The sequence below is a fragment of the Rattus norvegicus genome, chromosome 2 (genome assembly GCF_036323735.1).
Source record: "Rattus norvegicus strain BN/NHsdMcwi chromosome 2, GRCr8, whole genome shotgun sequence".
NCBI lineage: Eukaryota > Metazoa > Chordata > Mammalia > Rodentia > Muridae > Rattus > Rattus norvegicus.
In genome coordinates, this window is record NC_086020.1 from 177,435,785 (window position 1) to 177,453,721 (window position 17,937).

A 17,937-nucleotide genomic window follows, 5' to 3' on the forward strand; every position below is an offset into this window, starting at 1 on the left:
CCAGTTCTGTGGCCTTCAGGTCCACTTAAAAAAGAAGATTGTATCTACACATATTCTCTCGGGTCTTCAACCAAACCACATTATGGAGAACTGGGGAGTAGAATCAAGGCCCTGAGAAAAACTGCAGTATCCTGACACCAAGTACCTGGTTCCCACCATGCACACAAAAATGCCCTCCTCAGATGGTAAAATAGTGAGAGAGAAGGAGCCACAAACCCTCATTTTCCAAGGGCTCAAACAAAAGAGGGATGCATCACATGGGCTTCCCTCCCACGCCGGCGCGTCAGTGATGTCACCAATCTGCGCCCTAACCATTGATTCCTGACTGAAGGTGGAGGACTACGCGTTGGGACCAACCGGGTGAGTCCTGCTCAGCCTTGGGCTCACGAGTGGGTAGCGTCCGAGGAGTCGCGCGCGGGTAAGAGGCCCCTCTTCCAACACGGGCCGCCGCCTCCGCAGCCTGCAGCGCTGGAAAAGGAGACGCGGGGAGCAGTGGTGGAGGCGGCGGGTGCAGCGGGGCTGCGCGGATGCTTGGGCGCTCGGGCGGGAGCCACTGGGTACCCGCGGCCCTCCCGCCGAGAGTGCCCTTCCCCGCAGATGCGCGGCCCCGGAGCCTGGCTCCGGGAGCCAACCCAGCACCCTGGAGTAGCTGGCACGGGGCCACGGAGGTGCCCGCCGTGGGTTCCCACGCGGGGTCGCGGGCACGGCGCTCAGCCTCAGGCTGGCCCTGAGGCAGGAGGCCTTGTTGCGTCACCTGCCTTTCCTTAGTCTGTATGGCTCAGTTCTTGGGCCCTGCCCGAGGGTAAGGCGTTCCGCGTCGGTGAAACTCGGAGGTGAGCTTTTGAATGCGTAGGGGGAGAGGGCAAGCGTGCAATCAGCCGAGGGCAGTCAGCCGAGGGGGCTGTGTCTAAGCGGCTGCAGGACCCCTGCACACTGGCACACTGAGGCCTCCGACACTGACTGCAGGAGAGGGAGGACAGGTTGCTGGAGCAGGTCATTAGGGACAGAGAATGCAGAAACGTCAAATTGTGGGCAGCTGAAGGACGATGCCAACTATTTCTCTAGGAAAGAGGTCTTGTTCCTATCTAAAGATCCTGAAAAACATCCATGTTATTTACAATTGAATGCTTGCTGTATGGGAGGCAGAGAAGGACACTGAGGCGGTCATAAACGGTAGAATCAGGTCCACTGGTTCTCGGCAGTGTGACATTGCTCTCCGGTCTTCTTTCTGCGCTTATCTACAAAATGAAGATAATTATACCTCCCTTGACCCGCTGTAAGAATTTAAAGTGGCTGGCTATGATTAGGGGCTGGCACAGGCATTTGTATTGCTGCTGCTGTTGCTTCCCTTCAGTGGTGTGGCTTCAGAGGCGGGAGATATTTGTGCTATTTTGGGTATCTGCTATCCTGCCACTGTTTCCCTGCTGTAGCCTGCATAAAATTCTGGAGCTGAAACGAGATTAAGGCTTCAGTCTATTATACTAATTATACCTTCTCCTTTTGGAACATTTGCTCCTGATACTGTGTCAGATTTCACATACACTAATTTATTTAACCCCACCAACAACCTAGTGTTGAACCCATTTTACAGATGGCACAAGGTAAGTCTTGGCCAGGGTCCTAATACTGTCGCAGAGCTAGAGCTTGAAGCCAAACCATCAGGCTGTGTATGTGGTTTGGGTCTTAACCTTTCTCAATGACTAGTATCCTGGCAACGTGAAGGCATTGGCAGTGGGGATGGGGCATCATTTCCTGTGAGAATAGCATCTAATTATTGAAATGATTTGTCGTCTCTTCTTTTACATCTTAACCCAGTATTGTTCAGGTGTGAGCCAAGACTTAGATTTTTTTTTGTTCGGGGTGGAGAGGAAGGTTCCTGGGCTTGGGCTTGGGCTTGATCGTACTGGAACAGACAGTAGGTGTTTGATGATTGCCTGTAGAAAGAAGAGAAAACCCTGTTACTCTCACCGGCAGGAGACCAATGCTTCCCTTTCAGCTGCTATTTTTATACTTCACACACAGCATCTTACTGATGCACAGACTTGAAGCTCCCTTTTAGTCCAAGGTTGGCATTATTGTCTGTGACAAACTGATTAGAGTTTTGAAGTGTGCAAACAGCAGGATGGGCCTTTGGGGCTTTTGCAGGGATCTCTTGAGCTACAGCAGCTCGCTTTGCTGTGACATCTGGTAAGTTTGGCCTTACTGGGCTCAGCTGCTTGAAAGCTTTTGCCCAGTTTTCTCGAAAGCACCAGACAACTGTTTGGCATCCAGGGTAAGAAGTTTGAAATGCTAAGTTTTTCTAAAATGTAAGTGTTTAGGAACGATCTGTGATTGATGCTATGTCAGGTTTGCACAAGCTAGAGTCATCCAAGAGGAAGGAGCCTCAGTTGAGAAATGTCTCCATAAAATCATTTGTAGGCAAGCCCGTGGGGCATTTTCTTAATCAGTGATTGATGGGGGGGGCCCAGCCCATTGTGGGTGATTTTACCCTTGGGTAGGTGGTCCTGGGTTCAATAAGAAGGAGGACTGAGCAAGTCACAAGAGGCAAGCCAGTAAACAGCACTCCTCCATGGCCTCTGCATCAGCTCCTGCCTCCAGGTTCCTGCCTGAGTTCCTGTCCCTGAGTTCAATGATGAACTGTGATGTGGAAATGTAAGCAAAGTCAACCCTTCCTTCCCCAGGCTTTTGGTCATAGTGCTTCATCACAGAAGTAGTGACCCTAGCTAAGACAGATGCTCAGCTGTGGAACTAGCTTTGAATTGTTCTTGGTGCTTTATATTGATTTTTTTTTTTTTTTTTTTGGTACTAGGGATTGACCCTAACCCTAACCCTAACCCTAACCCTAACCCTAACCCTAACCCTAACCCTAACCCTAACCCTAACCATTGAGCTTGTACCCTCACACATGCTAGGTACTCACTTCATCACTGACCCATATCCCTTGCCTCTTTTTCTTCTGAGAAAGGGTCTGTAATTTGCTGCTGCTGGCCTTGAACTCACAATCTTCTTGCCTTATCCCTCCTGAGTAGTTGGGATCACAGGTCTATGCTACAAAGCCCAGCTTTCTTTATGTTTTAAAGCAGCTATTGTGTGCCGTTCCTGTCTTTAATCTATAGTTCTATGGAGTAGACTATTGGGCTTATATAACTTATCCATTTTAGACTGTGGTTTAAGCACACATTCCTTTGTTCCTGAACCCAAGGAGCTCAAATGATCTTTCCATGCTTTTCCAAATGCCTGAAATCTGCTTTTTTCACTTGCTTTATCAGATGCTGGGAGAGACCTCTGACATCTGTCCTCCCTTGCTGTCTGTACCCTTCCTTGCATAGAAAGTGAAGTTCTCTCCCTGAAAGATAACATATTACTGTAGCCACAGATTTCAGGAACCCTATGTAAGCTCCTTAAGTAAAAGATTTCCCTCCTTGATTGCTTCATTTGGAGTCCAAAGGTGAGCTTCAGGCATGGCTAACTCCTGGGGCTGAAATGATGTCATCTGGACCCTCTGGACCCTGTCTTTCTCTGCACTTTTTTAGTTTATTGTTTCTTTTTGTTTTCCTATACACTAGAAAAGCTGAGACTACTGACTGCCCTAAGTCATGGCTTTGTGGCTAGCTGCTTTCTAGCATGGCAGATCACTCACTGTGGACAGAAGGAGAGGAGCTCTGGGGCTGGACAGGCTGTCTCCTGGGATGGCAGTGCACACTGATTCTCTATAACCATGGAGGAAGCAGAAGCAGCAGGTGACTGCCGTGGGCTCCACTTGTTTACAGGTGTGTTCTCCTCTTGCACTTTTAAGGACCTTCTACGAGAGCCTTTGACCCAGAAGGAATCTGTCTGGTTTTGTTTGCTCACCATACAATGGTTTTCAGTGGTAGCAACTGTCAGCTGCTTCTCACCCAGTCCTTGAGTTCACACTTGCTCTTGGCTTGGCCTTCCTGGCTGTCCCTCTGCCTGTTCTGAGAAGGTGTCCTTCGGTGGATCAGACACCTCTTCCCTGTGATGGTTAGCTTTAATTGTCAACTCAACCTAGAATCAACTGGGAAGAGAGTCTCAGTGAGGTGCTGTCTACATTGGGTTTGCCTGTGGATGCCTCGGAGAGGGGCTGTCTTAAGCCTGTTCACATAGGAAGACCCAGCCTGCTGTGGGCAGCGCCATTCCTGAGGCAGGGCTTCTAGTAAGAGTGGAGAAGTTTGGCTGGAGACAAGCAGGTGAGTGCATGCGTTCATCCCTCTGACTATGGATGTAAGGTGACTTGCTGACTCTGACTTGCATGTAAGGTGACTTGCTGGTTGACATTCCTGCCTTTGCCTTTCCCAGGATGATGGTCCGTGCTCCAGAATAAAGCTATAGTAAGCTATAGTGAGCCGCCCTTGTGTAGCTTATGTCAAGGTATTTTATCACAGCAGAAGTGAAGCTTGAACCTAGCAGGCTATCTTTCTGGCTTTGTTTTGTTTGTTTGTTTGTTTGTTTGTTTGTTTTCTGAGACAGGGTTTCTCTGCATACCTCAGGCTGTTCTAGAACTTACTCTGTAGACCAGACTAGCTTCAAACTCAGAGATTTGCCTGCCTCTGCCTCCCAAGTGCTGGGACCAAAGGTGTGCACCACCATCACACAGCTTGTTCTTGTTTTTTTGCAGCAGGGCCTTAAAATGTAGCACAGACTAACCTGGAATTCAATGGAGACCCAGCTGGCCTGGTGTTTATAAGATCCTCTTGTCTTAGTCTCCCGAGTGCTGAGATTGCATGTGCACCACCGTGCCCCATGGTTGCTTCTGCTTGGGAGCTGTGTGCCTACTGCACCGTCTGTGTGGACAGAGCACTGGAAGAAGGGGCTTGTCCTTACGTCTCTCCAGTCTTAGCACTGTCTGCCCTGCAGACTGAAGACCACCTTGCATTGCGTCTTTGCTTGTCTTCACTGGTCTTGTTGGTGAGAGCAGGGGGAAGGAGCTGCTTGTTTTCTCTGGGACTAGGGTAGGAGTTGGCCTCTGCCTGTACCCAGTGAAGGTTTATGAAGAGAATGCTGCCTTGTTAATGAGGTGCCAGTGTGTTAGACAGATCATCTTACTGTAAAGGTCTGAAACTCCATTCCCAGTGGACATCTCAGGAAGGCAGACCCCTGCTCATGTGTGGGTTTGTCCTGTGGGCATCAGGCCCATGGAGAAGCCAGCTGGAATGCTTCCCTGGGAGATAGCCTTTCAGAACATACTGATGTGAGAAAGAGTCTGTCTTGCCATGTTGCCCAGGCTGGCCTTGAACTTAAGTAACACTCCTGCCTCAGCTCAAGTTACTGTGACCACAGGTTGCATTACCTCACTGACTCCTTGCCGTACTTCGATACGGTGTGTTACGGTTTTGTTTCTACCATGAGGTCCCCTTCCCCGCTTGGGATATTAATTTTAAATACTTCCTCTAGTACCTACAATGTGCCAGGCACTGTTATAGCCCTTGAATTAAAGAAAAAAAAATTAAATAACACCAACTTATTCTCAAACTGCATCAAATTCTTAGACTGGGCTTTGGGGGTCAATGTTATGAACTTGAAAGTGTCTTGACTTTCTACTTCTAGCAAGACTCTAATCTTTAAATCAAAGAAAAGGGAGGAGCCGGGTGAGGTGGGCTTAGGGATATAGCTCTGTAGTACAGACACTGGCTTAGCACGTAGGAGGCCTTAGACTCATTCTCAACACTTGAAAAGAAAGAGAAGGTGGGGTGCTTCTCATGCACAAGGAAAGAAGATGACCATTTAACCATGCACTGCTGCCAGGTGTCTAAACTCCAGCCCCTCAGCCACAGTCCTCTGCTGAAGTCCTAATGTGCTTCTTAATAGGGGAGTGAGGAGGAAGTGGCCCTTACACAGGATTCCTGGGATCAGAAGTGCTCGGGTTTAGGGTGGGGGTAGATTTAGGGGATATTTGCAAATGTATAATGAGATGCTTTAGAAAATGGGCCAGAGAGTAAACAGCACATATCCTTTTTCTTTTCATACGTGCCTTATACACGCAGCGCCAGCGTCGTTCAACAGTTCTCCTGGCTTCGTGTGAAGCAGTTTCATGGCTTAGAACTTCTGCCTGTGGACCGTGTCAGAGCTTAAAGGCTTCTGGCTGAGCATTTGCTCAGACGCTCGGAATGCTCAGCTCATACCCACTCCTACTGCCTTCAACAGGGTTCTCCCTGCCCCGCGGAAGCAAATGTTTACACTAAAAATGGGAAAACTTAAGATCAGTTTTTAAAATATCTGGTTTTGGGGCTGGGGATTTAGCTCAAGTCAAGAGCGCTTACCTAGGAAGCACAAGGCCCTGGGTTCGGTCCCTAGCTCCGGGGGAAAAAAAAAAAAAAAAAAAGAACAAAAAAAAATATATATATATCTGGTTTTGGGGCTGGGGATTTAGCTCAGTGGTAGAGCGCTTACCTAGGAAGTGCAAGGCCCTGGGTTCGGTCCCCAGCTCCGAAAAAAAAAGAATCAAAAAAAAAAAAAAAAGAAAATATCTGGTTTTAATTTATATTTCATTATGATTAAGTGAGGTTTTTCCCATATCCAATCAGCTATCTTTTTATATTCAAAATTCTTAATAAGTATTTGCTATTTGTTATGTTTAAGTTTGTTTAAAAAATAAATTGCACAGGTGGTCTACAGCAGTGGTTCTCAACCTATGGGTCGCGACCCCTTTGACAAACCTCTGTTTCCAAAAATATTTACATTATGATTCACAACAGTAGCAAAATTACAGTTATGAAGTAGCAATGAAAATGATTTTATAGTTGGGGGGTTGCCTTAGGAAGGTTGAGAACCATTGCTATAAAAGTATGAGTATATTTGTTATTAAAAAAAAAAAAGCTGATCTGCTGTGAACTTTGTTCCACAGTATCGACTATGTGGTTTGGGCTTTGGTGTTAACCATACAAACTCTATTTGGGGTTGGGGTGTAGCTCAGCAGATGATTGCCTAGTGTGTGTACAGCATAACTTCCATCCCAGCACCAGAGATTAAACACTTCTCATTCTTCTCAAAGACAGATTTATCCTATTGGGTGCTGCTGCTGCTGCTGCTGCTGCTTCTTCTTCTTCTTCTTCTTCTTCTTCTTCTTCTTCTTCTTCTTCTTCTTCTTCTTCTTCTTCTTCTTCTTTCTTTCTTTCTTTCTTTCTTTCTTTTTCTTTTCTTTTTGTCTATAAGCTTAAATATGTCCCCTCTCCCCCTTCATTCTATTTTTAGTTTTTATATAATTTTAAAAAACAAGTTTTGTGTTTATTTCAGGTTTTAAAAAAAATTTGATGAGCTTTTTAAAAAAACAAATTCATGTGGTTTTGTGTGCACTTATCTGCACATGCATGCCTGGTACCCATGGAGACCAGAAGAAGGTATTAGATCCCCCTAGCTCTAGAGTTACAGATAGTTGTAGCCACTGTGTGTGTGCTGGGAGTTAAATCTGGGTCCTCTGGAAGGAGAGCAGACAGTGTTCTCAATCACTCAGCCATTTCTTAGCCCTTATCTAGTTAATTTTAAAAAGAAAATTATAATACAAGGGGCTAGAGAGAAGGCTCTGCCCTTGAGAGCACTAGTTGCACTTCAAAGGGTGTGAGTTCAGACAGCAACTGTGGTGGTTTGAATATGCTTGGCCCAGGGAGCGGCACTATTAGGAGGTGTGGCCTTGTTGGAGGAAGTGTCGGGGTTGGGATGGGCTTTGAGACTCTCCTCTGAGTTTCCTGAAAGTCAGTCTTCTCCTGTTTGCCTTTGGAACAAGATGTAGAACTCTCAGCTCCTCCTGCACCATTCCTGCCTGGATGCTGCCATGCTCCTGCCCTGATGATAATGGACTGAACCTCTGAACCTGTAAGCCAGCACCAATGAAATGTTGTCCTTATAAGAGTTGCCCAGTTCATGGGATCTGTTCACAGCAGAAAAACCACAACTAAGACAGAAGCATACATGATGGGCAGCTTATGACCATCTAGTGCTCCAGCTTCAGAAATCCAGTGTCCTCTTCTAACCTCTGCAGGCACTGGTAGCCCCCCCCCCCCTCTGTGAGTGGATGTGGGTGTGTCATACACATGTGCAATTAGAAATAAACCACTCTTTAAGCATGTTAACTGAAGGTCTGTGTGTTCAATTATGCTGTTATTGCTGTGCTGTGAAACTGGTCTCCAGTACGAATGCTCCTGGCTTATGCTGGGCTGGCTTGTGTGCCTCTTTGACTTCTTTATGTTTGCAAAGAGCATACACATCAATAGGAACGTATTTCACACTTTGGTCTTTGTGCAGCCATGTGCAGTTTATACTCAGACAGTACCCAGCCACACTGTCCGAGTGACACAAAGGGCTTTTCACAGCTTCGCTGTCTGCCAAGCCATGGTCAGCACGTAGCACAGCACATGCACTCTCTCCTTTTTAGTTGGTGGTGGATGAACTGGGATGCAGCCCTATTGGAAGTCAAGGGTCATTCATACAGCTCGTTATTTTAGTATTCTTAGCATTTCAGAAATTGCTGCAGGAAGTTCTGTTTACGCGCTTAACTGGGCACTGGTTTAGTGCACAGCCTTTTGTGTGTAGGCAGGATGATCTGTTCAGCCTCTGCCCATCCTTCTCACATGCTCTCTAAAATTCTATTCTGAGACGATGTATATGCTTGTACGTACAGATTTTATGTGACTCACCCTGTATTGTAACAGAAAATAAACGCATTTAATTAGTAGCTAAATCAAGAAATAAAACATTCCTACTGGAAAGTCATCGAAGCCTATTTCCAGTCACCACTCCTGAGTACAACTGCAGCTGTCATGTCCTTCACTACAGATTCCTTCTAAACTCCCAGCAAATGGAATTATGGAGTGTGTATTTTTATTGTTTCTGGGTTTTGTCTGCTTCTTGTTTTGTTTTTTGAGACAGTCTGATATAGCACAGGGTAACCTTGGATTTGTTATATAGCTGATGATGACCTTAAACATCTGACTGTCCTGTCTCAATCTCCTAATTGGTGGGATTGTATGAGCATTTTCCTACCACACCCAGCTTACATTATTTATTTGGTCTGTATGTGGTATATATGTGATGTGATATATATATATATACACACACACACACACACACACACACACACACATACATACATACATACATACATACATGTGGGTATATATATGTGTGTGTGGTGCATATATGTATATATGTGGTATGTATGTATGTGGTATATATGTATCCATGTATACTTCATGTGCTTTGATCCCGCCACTTGGGAAGCAGAGGCAGGTAGATCTCTATGAGTTCAAAACCAGTCGGATCTACATAGTGAGATCCTGTCTCAAAATAAAATAAGGTTTAGAAACTGGGGAGTGGGGGGGTTGTTCAGTAGTTAAAATGCTTGCAAAGGACCTTAGTGTATGGCAAAGACCAGAGCTGTTGGACACTGAGTGTCTACCTCCATTTCTCTCCATCTTGTTTTCTGAGATAGGGTTCCTCATTTAACCTGGAGCTCACCAATTCAGCTGGCCATTAAACTCCAGGGATCCCTGTCCCTCCTCCCCAGTGGCTGGAACTACAGATGCACACTGCAATGTCTAGCTTTTTATTTGAGCACTGAGGATCCGAATTGAGATCCTTACACTTGTGTGCCAGGGACTTTCCAACTGAGCTGTCTTCAGTGTTCCTGCAAATAGCCCTCAAGTGTCTGTTCAGCACTAGAAGGGCATTTGGGTGGCTCCAGTTTGGGACTATGAAGAAAGAGTTCTAAGGCTGGGCATCATGATGCTTTTATCTCAGGACTTGGGAGGCAGACGCAGATGGATCTCTATGAGTTCAGCCGGTCTACACAGGGAGCTCCCGTCTCAAAATAAAATAAAGTTTAGGGACTGGGGTTGTGTTCAGTAGGTAAAATGTTTGCAAGGGACCTTAGTTTGGTCCTCACAACATGAGTTTAAAACAAATCTGAACAGAACAGAACAAGTAAGCAGAAAGCCCGTGCCAGCACAGTAGTGTCCCCTTGTAATGCTAGTGTGGGAAGATGGAGCGAGGAGGGTTCCTGTTACATGATGGCCAGGCAGCCCCACTTCAGTAAGCTTCAGGCTAGTGAGAGACCCTCCCTTAAAGAAGATGGACTGTGTTCCTAAGGTTGTTCTCTGGCCTTCACACACATAGGCACCCTCCCCCTATACATACATGAGCATTTGTATACATGTGCACATGAAAAAGAGTAAAGGTTGTAAATATACATGTGTGAGCGCTTGAGCACATGCGCACGTGCACACACACACACATTTGATGAAATTTTTTTTCATCTTCAGACATTTTTAAGGGCATAATTCAAGAGTATATAGGCATGTGTGACCAGCTTTCCCATTGACCACCAGCTGACTCATTGATTACATTGTTTAGTTAGTTCAGTGATTCAGTGATAGAGTCACCTTATAATCATCGTGAACTGAGATTACACACTTACTTAAGACCGTTAGTACAATGTCCAGTAGCTTTGCAAAGCAGTTGGGTTGTCAGTTTAACTTTAGAAGATAGATCCTTGATTGTTCTTTTTTCGTTGTTTTGTTACATGTTTATGGGTGTTTTGTCTGCATGTATATCTGTGTCTCAGGGTTTCCATTACAGTGCAGAGACACCATGATCAAGGTAATTCTTATATGGATAACATTTAATTGAGGCTGCCTTACAGGTTCAGAGGTTCAGTCCATTATCATCAAGGCAGGAGTATGGCAGTGTCCAGGCAGGCATGGTGCAGGCAGAGCTGAGAATTCTACATCTTGTTCTGAAGGCAAACAGGAGAAGACTAGCTTCCAGGCAGCTAGAACTAGGATGAGGTCTTAAAGCCCATGCCTACACTGACAAACTTCTCCAACAGGGCCATACTTCCTAATAGTGCCACTCTCTGGGCCAAGCATATTCAAACCACCACAATCTACCTGGCACCAATGGAGGTTAGAAGAGGGCTAGGATCTGAACTCAGGTCTTCTTCAAGGGCAACAGGTGCTCTTAACTGCTGAGCCATCTTTCCAGTCCTCTTCCTCTCCCACTCCCTCTCCCACATATCTCTCTGTACGTCAACTCATTGTGTTGTCCTAGTTGGACTGGAACTCACTGTGGAGACCTAGCTGACCTCAAATTCAGAGATCTGCCTACCTCTTCATCCCAAGTGCTGGGTTTAATGGACAGGGTCGTTATACCTGGCTATTTTAATTTTTGTGTGTGTGGGGAGGGGCAATAATAGGGTCTCACTATTTAGCCCAGGTTAGCCTTCTAAAGCTTCCAAGTTGCTGGGATTAGTATGCCACTATGCTGGCTGCTTCTCTAGACTTGATGACTATAAGTATTTACTGGATGAGTGTTTGCTGAATACTTTCTATGCGTAAGGCCCTGTGCTGTGTCAAGAGAGTGAAAGCTCTCACTGCACATGCAAGCAGACTTGATTAATGAAATGACCATGTAAATATAAAAGAAGTAGTAAGTATAAAAGAAGGCCCTAGGAGTATGGGCACTATAAACTTCATATGCCCTCTATCCCCTGGTGTTGGAAAGGAACTACCAGAAAACTGGGGCTGGACTTTTCAAGCCTGAAAGAGTGTGATTTAACTATTAGGCAAACAAGATGGAAGGCAGGCCAAGCCAACAGTATATAATGTGGCAGACATTGTTTTGGACCTGAACCTTTATCCTAAGATTTATGGGTAACCTTCAAAAGGCAGCAGTAACCCAGTCAGATTTGAGAACACTTTGTAGGTTTCAGAATCAAAATAAGATTGGGAAAGTACCCATGGAGTCCCCAAACCAGTATTACGTATTCTCAGCTTTATTTTATTTTTGACAGTGCTTACTATGCAGCCTAGCCTGGCCTTAAGCAAGTGGCTCTATCAGGTTAGAGAGCCTCCTGTCCCTACCTCTTGAGTGCTGGCGTTATAGGTGTTGACGACACTTTACACAGGGCATGGCAGTTGCTTGGAGTATTTATTGGAAAACTGAGCTTGTGTACTTTCCCAGCAAGGCCCATGTGTCCCCAACTGCCAGAACAAATACTGCAGACAGGTGACTCAGCACTGCAGATGCTTCTCTCTCTGCCCTGGAGGCTGCTGGGTGTCACTGCACTGAAGTCAAAGTGTGGGCTGGGCTGGGCTGCCTCTGTAAGGGAAGTGTCTAACCTTGCTTGTTCCCAGTGGCCACTGGCATTGCTTGGCTTGGTGCTGGTCATTGCCATCTTTAATGTCAGCATCTTGGTCACTCCCCTCTGACATCAGAGGACCGTATCCTCTGCATGTGGGTGGAAATTTCTGTGAACTTGTCAATAATGAAAAAGTGACGTTTTAAAATGAGTTAGAAGGGGCTGGAGAGATGGCTCAGCCGTTAAAGGCTAGGCTCACAACCAAATACATAAAATGAGTTAGAAGGCCTGGTATGGTGGCACACACCTGTAATCCCAGCACTTAGGGTGCTGAGACCTGAGGATCTTGAGCAACACAGTAGAATCCTATTTCAAAGAAGAGTTAGAAATTGCAGAGTCGAGCCCTCTGCAGGGAAGACTGTGGGTGACTGCCAGCAGTGGCTCCAAAAGGTCCGCAGTAGTGAGTAGCTGGCCTCTCCTCCCAGAGTTTCCTCCTCAGTCTCTGCTCTAGGACAGTAAGAGACAACATCACACATTACCTTTAAGCTCTATTAGGAAGAGGGAATAAAAACTGCTCAATTAAGAACAGGGAGAAATAGGCAGAGGCAGGCAGATCTCTTGAGTTTGAGGCCAGGTTGGTCTACAGAGTGAGTTCTAGGACAGCCAGAGCTACACAGAGAAACTGTCTCAAAAAGAAGAAAAAAAAAAGAAAAGAAAAAGAAATAGGGAGAAAAAAGTAATTTCCATCTATTAGTTGTTTCTTAAATTGGCTATTTTATGACTTGTCCATCTGGCAAATTGGTTGTTCGTGAAATCTACCTGCTTTCCAAGAAGCAACACTCAGGGCCCAGTCTGTTGTCACTGTGCCCGTACAACACTTATTCCACAAGCTAAAGATGGGGCCATTGTCTTTCAGAAGCTAGGACTGAGCAGAGCTCAGGCTGGGACTGGGGGAGAAGAGGAAGAAAAACAGTGGGTGAAAATCCCTTACCTTGAGCCCTACCTCAGTGGAACCCAGATGTGGGCCAGTAACTGAGTCTCTGTACTGCCAGAGCCACCCCAGCAGCTGATCAAGTGCTACTCACAGGACTGAGCTTGCAGGACAAGCAGCTTGAGCACCAGACAGGATTTAATACATTAGAGCCAAAGCGTTTATTGAGTTACTTTGTGGGCTGCTCATGCAGCTAAGTGTGCATTGGTATGCACACAGTGTTCTACATGGACTGTTAGCCATTGTTTTAGCATTGTCGTTAATACTATAACTTTATTGTGTAACCACCAACCTTACCTGGCACACACATATTTTCCTTCCATTTACTGGAGAGCTCTGACTTAGTAATGAAAGCATGTCCCTTCTTCTGGAGACCTCTGGGTGTTTTGTTTTGGTGGGGAGTACCCAAAACAGTTCTTGCTTTCTTGTAATTTCAAAATTAGAAGGCTTTGGAAGGTAGAGGCAGGATGATAAGGGCTCAGAGTCAGCCTCAGCTGTATGTGGAGGAGTTCAAGGTAACCCTGGACTATATGAGACCCTGTCTCAAAAACAAAACAAAACAAAAAACCAAAAGCTCCTTCTGGCTACTCACATCTATAGAATATCTCTCAGGGTCAATATAGCTAGCTGACACCTCATTCTTCTGTCTCCTGAAAACCTCCCAGATTATCTGAGCAAGTTAGACTGCTGGGGAAGCCCTGTGAGTTTAGAAAATTAATGTTTCAGGGCTGGAGAGATGGCTCAGTGGTTAAGAGCACTGACTATTCTTCCAGAGGTCCTGAGTTCAATTCCCACCAACTATGTGATGGCTCACAACCATGTGTAATGGTTGTGTCCTCTTCTGGTGTATCTGAAGACAGCTACATATTCATATACATAAATAAATAAATAAATAAATAAATAAATCTTTTTTTAAATGAATGTTTCAAAGATAGTAGCTGTTTTGGTTGAAAGAAAAGCCCAATGATAAATATTGAAGAGGCTGGGCATGATAGATAGTACACACCTATATCCCAAGGCTGAGGCAAGAATTCAGGGCTAGCCTGGGCTACATGCAAGTTCCTAGATACCAAGGGTTATATATGGTAAGACCTTGGGACAGAGGGGAGAATGAGAGAAAAGGAACAGAGGCTAATAAATTTGTACCTAGCAATACCACAGATTATGTTTCTTAAGAGATAGGTTATAGGGTGGGAATATATGGCTCAGTGGTAAAGTGTTTGCCTTAGCATGGGCAAGGCCCCTGGGGTCAATCTCCAGCATTGAAAAAAAAAAAAAAGCAAGGATAAGAAATTGCGTGTATCCTCTTAAAAAATAATGTTCTTGGGGCTGAAGTAATGCTCAACTGTTAACTGTATATGCCGTTCTCTCAGAGGACCTAGATTCAGTTCCCAAGCACCCACATCAGGTGGTTCACAACTCCCTGTAATTCTAGCTTCAGGAGGGTCCAAGACCTCCAAAACCACAGGCACTCATAAATATTTGCCTCCCTCAAATCATTAAACTATTACTAGCTTAGTACTGAGTGCCTCCGTGATTCACTACTTTCCCTGACAACACAGCACTAGTTGTCAACATGGCCTGCGGTCCCAGACAGCCCATTTCTTTCTCAGTACCCCTGTGGGAGCCAGCACTGAAGGCAATGAACAGACGCTACTGTACTGTAGAGGCGACGGATCCAGCTGTGGGTAGACAGTCATCTGTGGTCTGACATCTAACTACTGGAAGTTACGTATCAAAAACTGTTTTCTCTCCACAAAGGTTCAACAAAATCTACAGCAATCCAGTCAATAATCATAGGTAAAAGCAAGGCCGGGATTGTAAGAGGACTGGAAGCTAAACCCAGTCAGCTTCTGAAGACACTTGTGGAACTGGAGCCTGGCCACAGTGAAGCCAGGCTTCTGTAAGCGCTGAGGGGAGGTTGTGAGACCTTAGTTTAAATGTCACAGTTATCTGGGTGGTGGCTCTAATGAGAAGCCTTCAGAGTTAAGTACATTGCAGGCTGAATAGAGGTTATCTTGGAACCTGACTGGAAGCTCCCAAGCTCCTGGGAAGTAAGCTGCCACCTATTTGTTCCCAAGGCCCTCCAGCTGAGGGGAAACCTGGAAAGGGTAAACAGCCACGGATTGCTGTAGAAGCAGAAAGCTGGCTTTGGTTATGTGAACCTGTTGGTGTTTTCTGATCAGTTCCATAACAAATAGTAATGAGCAGAACAGTACAGATAGCATAACCACCCAGTGAGCCCGGCAGTCAGGACAGTTACCACGGGAGGGACACAGAATATGAATGAGACTGTCTGCAGGGCCTCATTGCTGAGATCTGACGACTGCAGTGGTTCTTCCAAGGCATAAACTGATCTTGTTGGAAAGAAAAGTTCTCTCTATTGAGAGCCCTTCCTGTGTTTGGATCACAGAGGACTGAGGGCTGGGAGGACAGTTGCCTGCACCAGAATCACCATGAAAATGCCTCTGGATTCTTCCTGATTATTTAGCAGGAAGGCAAGAAAGCAGAGATAAGGCATCATGTGCTTGATGTGAACAGAACAGAGAACATGGGGTTGGGGGGGTGGCCTAGAATACTACAGGGAGAGTTGGTTCTGTTTGTTGCCTTTTAAACCTGTGGAATATAGCACACGCATACAGACAGACAGACACACACAAACACATATGTAAACATGAATAAATCAGCAGTGCATAACAGTTAAGCAAACATATCTAGCCACTACCCAGGTGAAACTCTGAACTATCGTTAGCCCCCAGAACATTCCTTCCATTTAGAACACCTTCCCCCTTGGAGTGAACCTGTCTTGTGCAGTGCATGATTGAGCTTGGTTTTACATGCTTTGGGACAGGAGGTTTTATTTCGGTATCGTTACATTGTTTTCCATCTGCTGCAGGTGGCTGTAGTTTTTCTTCAATTACTGTGTAATATTCTAAAGTGGGTACATTTGCTTATTTTTGTTTCCAGTGTTTTGTAGCTTATCCTGCTATATGCATAGAATGGTTAAGTCATGGGGTGTGTTTTCCTAAGAAATGACTTCTTGCAGTGACTCGGGACTGCTCCTTTTGGTCCTCCTATGTGTAGTTAATGGAGCCTCACTGGTGAGTGGATAAGAACACTAACTCATTGTGACCTTCTTTACTGAGCTTCCCTCAGAGCGCCAGATTGAGCTCTTTCCTGTGTTGATTGCTATTTTTTTATTTCCTCCTGTGAAGTTTCTGTTCTGCAAATTGTTTTACTTTATTTGAGTGCACTGTTATCCACTCACCTATGACTGTCTGGGACTGCTGTGCAGGGGATACAGACTAGAACAGCCCTTCCCACTGGAGAGCCCCAGGGAGCACCGAAGGCTACCAACAGGAAGGACATGGTTGGGAGTGACTTTTGAGCTGTCCCTCTTGCCCAGACTGCTGCATGTTGGGGCTCCTACTTACACTGTGTGCTGAGTGCTGACATTGTAGCACACACTAGATGCCCAGACTGCTGCATATTGGGGCTCCTACCTGTGCTGGGTGCTGACACTGGTACAAACACACCAGGTACACAGGGATGTGGAAGTGGAATTCCTCCAAAGTCTTAAAAAAAAAAAAAAAGGAAGAAAAAACGAGAGGACAAAGAGCAGAATGTGCGAAGAAGGTCGGGAGGGAAGGAATTTTATTTACAAAAAGGTATGAATTTGGGTAGATGAAGGACAGGCTAGTGGGGACAGGGCATTGGCCAATGGTCACTCTAGGAAGAGACAGACTTGAAAAATCTCAAAAACAGTACTGATTAAACACGGAAAAGGAACTTCCTCACAGGGCAGTGAGGGCGCTGTTGAGTGCCCGAGTGACGCTTTCCAAAATACCGTGAACAAAAATAAGCTCGTCGGTAAAATAGATTGCATCCAAGCTCTCAGATAACTCGTGTAGCGCCCTGCTAGCGAAGGACTGGTGAGGAACGCTGTGGGTCTAGACTACCGCGGCCCAGCTCTTCTGGTGGGCGGGATGTGCTCGGCTACCGGGAGCAAACCCCTCCCCCCGCCCAACTGTTGGGCGGGGAAGCCTTTCAAGGAAACGAAAGTGAACTCTGGGGAGCCAGCCATCTTACGCCCCAGGTGCGGGCCTTGCCGGCGGAGCTATGTCTCAGGGGTTCAGGGGACCCACAGGTAAGCACACGGGGTCTGTACGCTCATATCTGGCTTGTGGTGTGAGTTACACGGCTCATGTGCCCCTTCTCAAACCGAACTGCCATCCCTTCTGGGGATTTCTATTCAGCTAGTTCTTGTAGCTTTGAGCATTCTCAGGAAGGAGGCAGGTAAGAAGATAGACCTGCATCTAAGCCAGATGAGGACCCAGGCCAAGACAATCATCCCTTCCCTTTCTCTTAAGGCCCCTGACGCCTCGCGGAGGCGCTAGAGCCCCACATAAGCAACTTTCCTCACGTCCCTCTTTGCTCTTTTTCAACTTCCTGAGAAATTTAAATTATCTCAACTAACTGGCAGGGGGTGGGGAGGGGCGGGGAGGGAGTCTTCTAAGTACCTTATGGCCATGAAGGGTGTCTTTCCACAGCTTACTGGGTAAACTGTAGTGCTTAGCATTAAAATGAGACTTCTGCTGCGGTCCATGACCTCAGCTGCAGCATTCTGAACACAAGAATCCAGATTCAGAGGATTCATGCAGTGTACAGCACTGATTATGACATTCTGGAAAGCAGTGGGGATGGAAACTGATCCTTGAGGGGATGGAGAACCCTTTGGTGGGATTAGGGATGTTCTTTATCTTGATTTGACTATGCTGGTTTGTTTGTTTTTGAGACAGTTTCTACATGTTGCCATGATTGCCCTCAGCCACCAGTCTTTCATCCCTACAGTTGGAAT

At 46.0% G+C, this 17,937-nt stretch overlaps 1 protein-coding gene across 11 annotated transcripts in view; it reads left to right on the top strand.

Annotated features, from left to right (window-relative positions):
• Positions 1–291: 291 nt before the first annotated feature.
• Positions 292–17,937, top strand: part of Adar (adenosine deaminase, RNA-specific) — a 39,894-nt gene continuing 22,248 nt past the window's right edge. For 2 of the 11 annotated variants that reach the window (XM_006232775.5, XM_039103210.2), the window contains exons 1-2: positions 322–360; positions 3,567–3,770. In XM_006232775.5, coding sequence (XP_006232837.1) covers positions 3,719–3,770 — 52 coding nt within the window. In that variant the 5' untranslated portion in view covers positions 322–360; positions 3,567–3,718. 11 annotated transcript variants of the gene reach the window in all.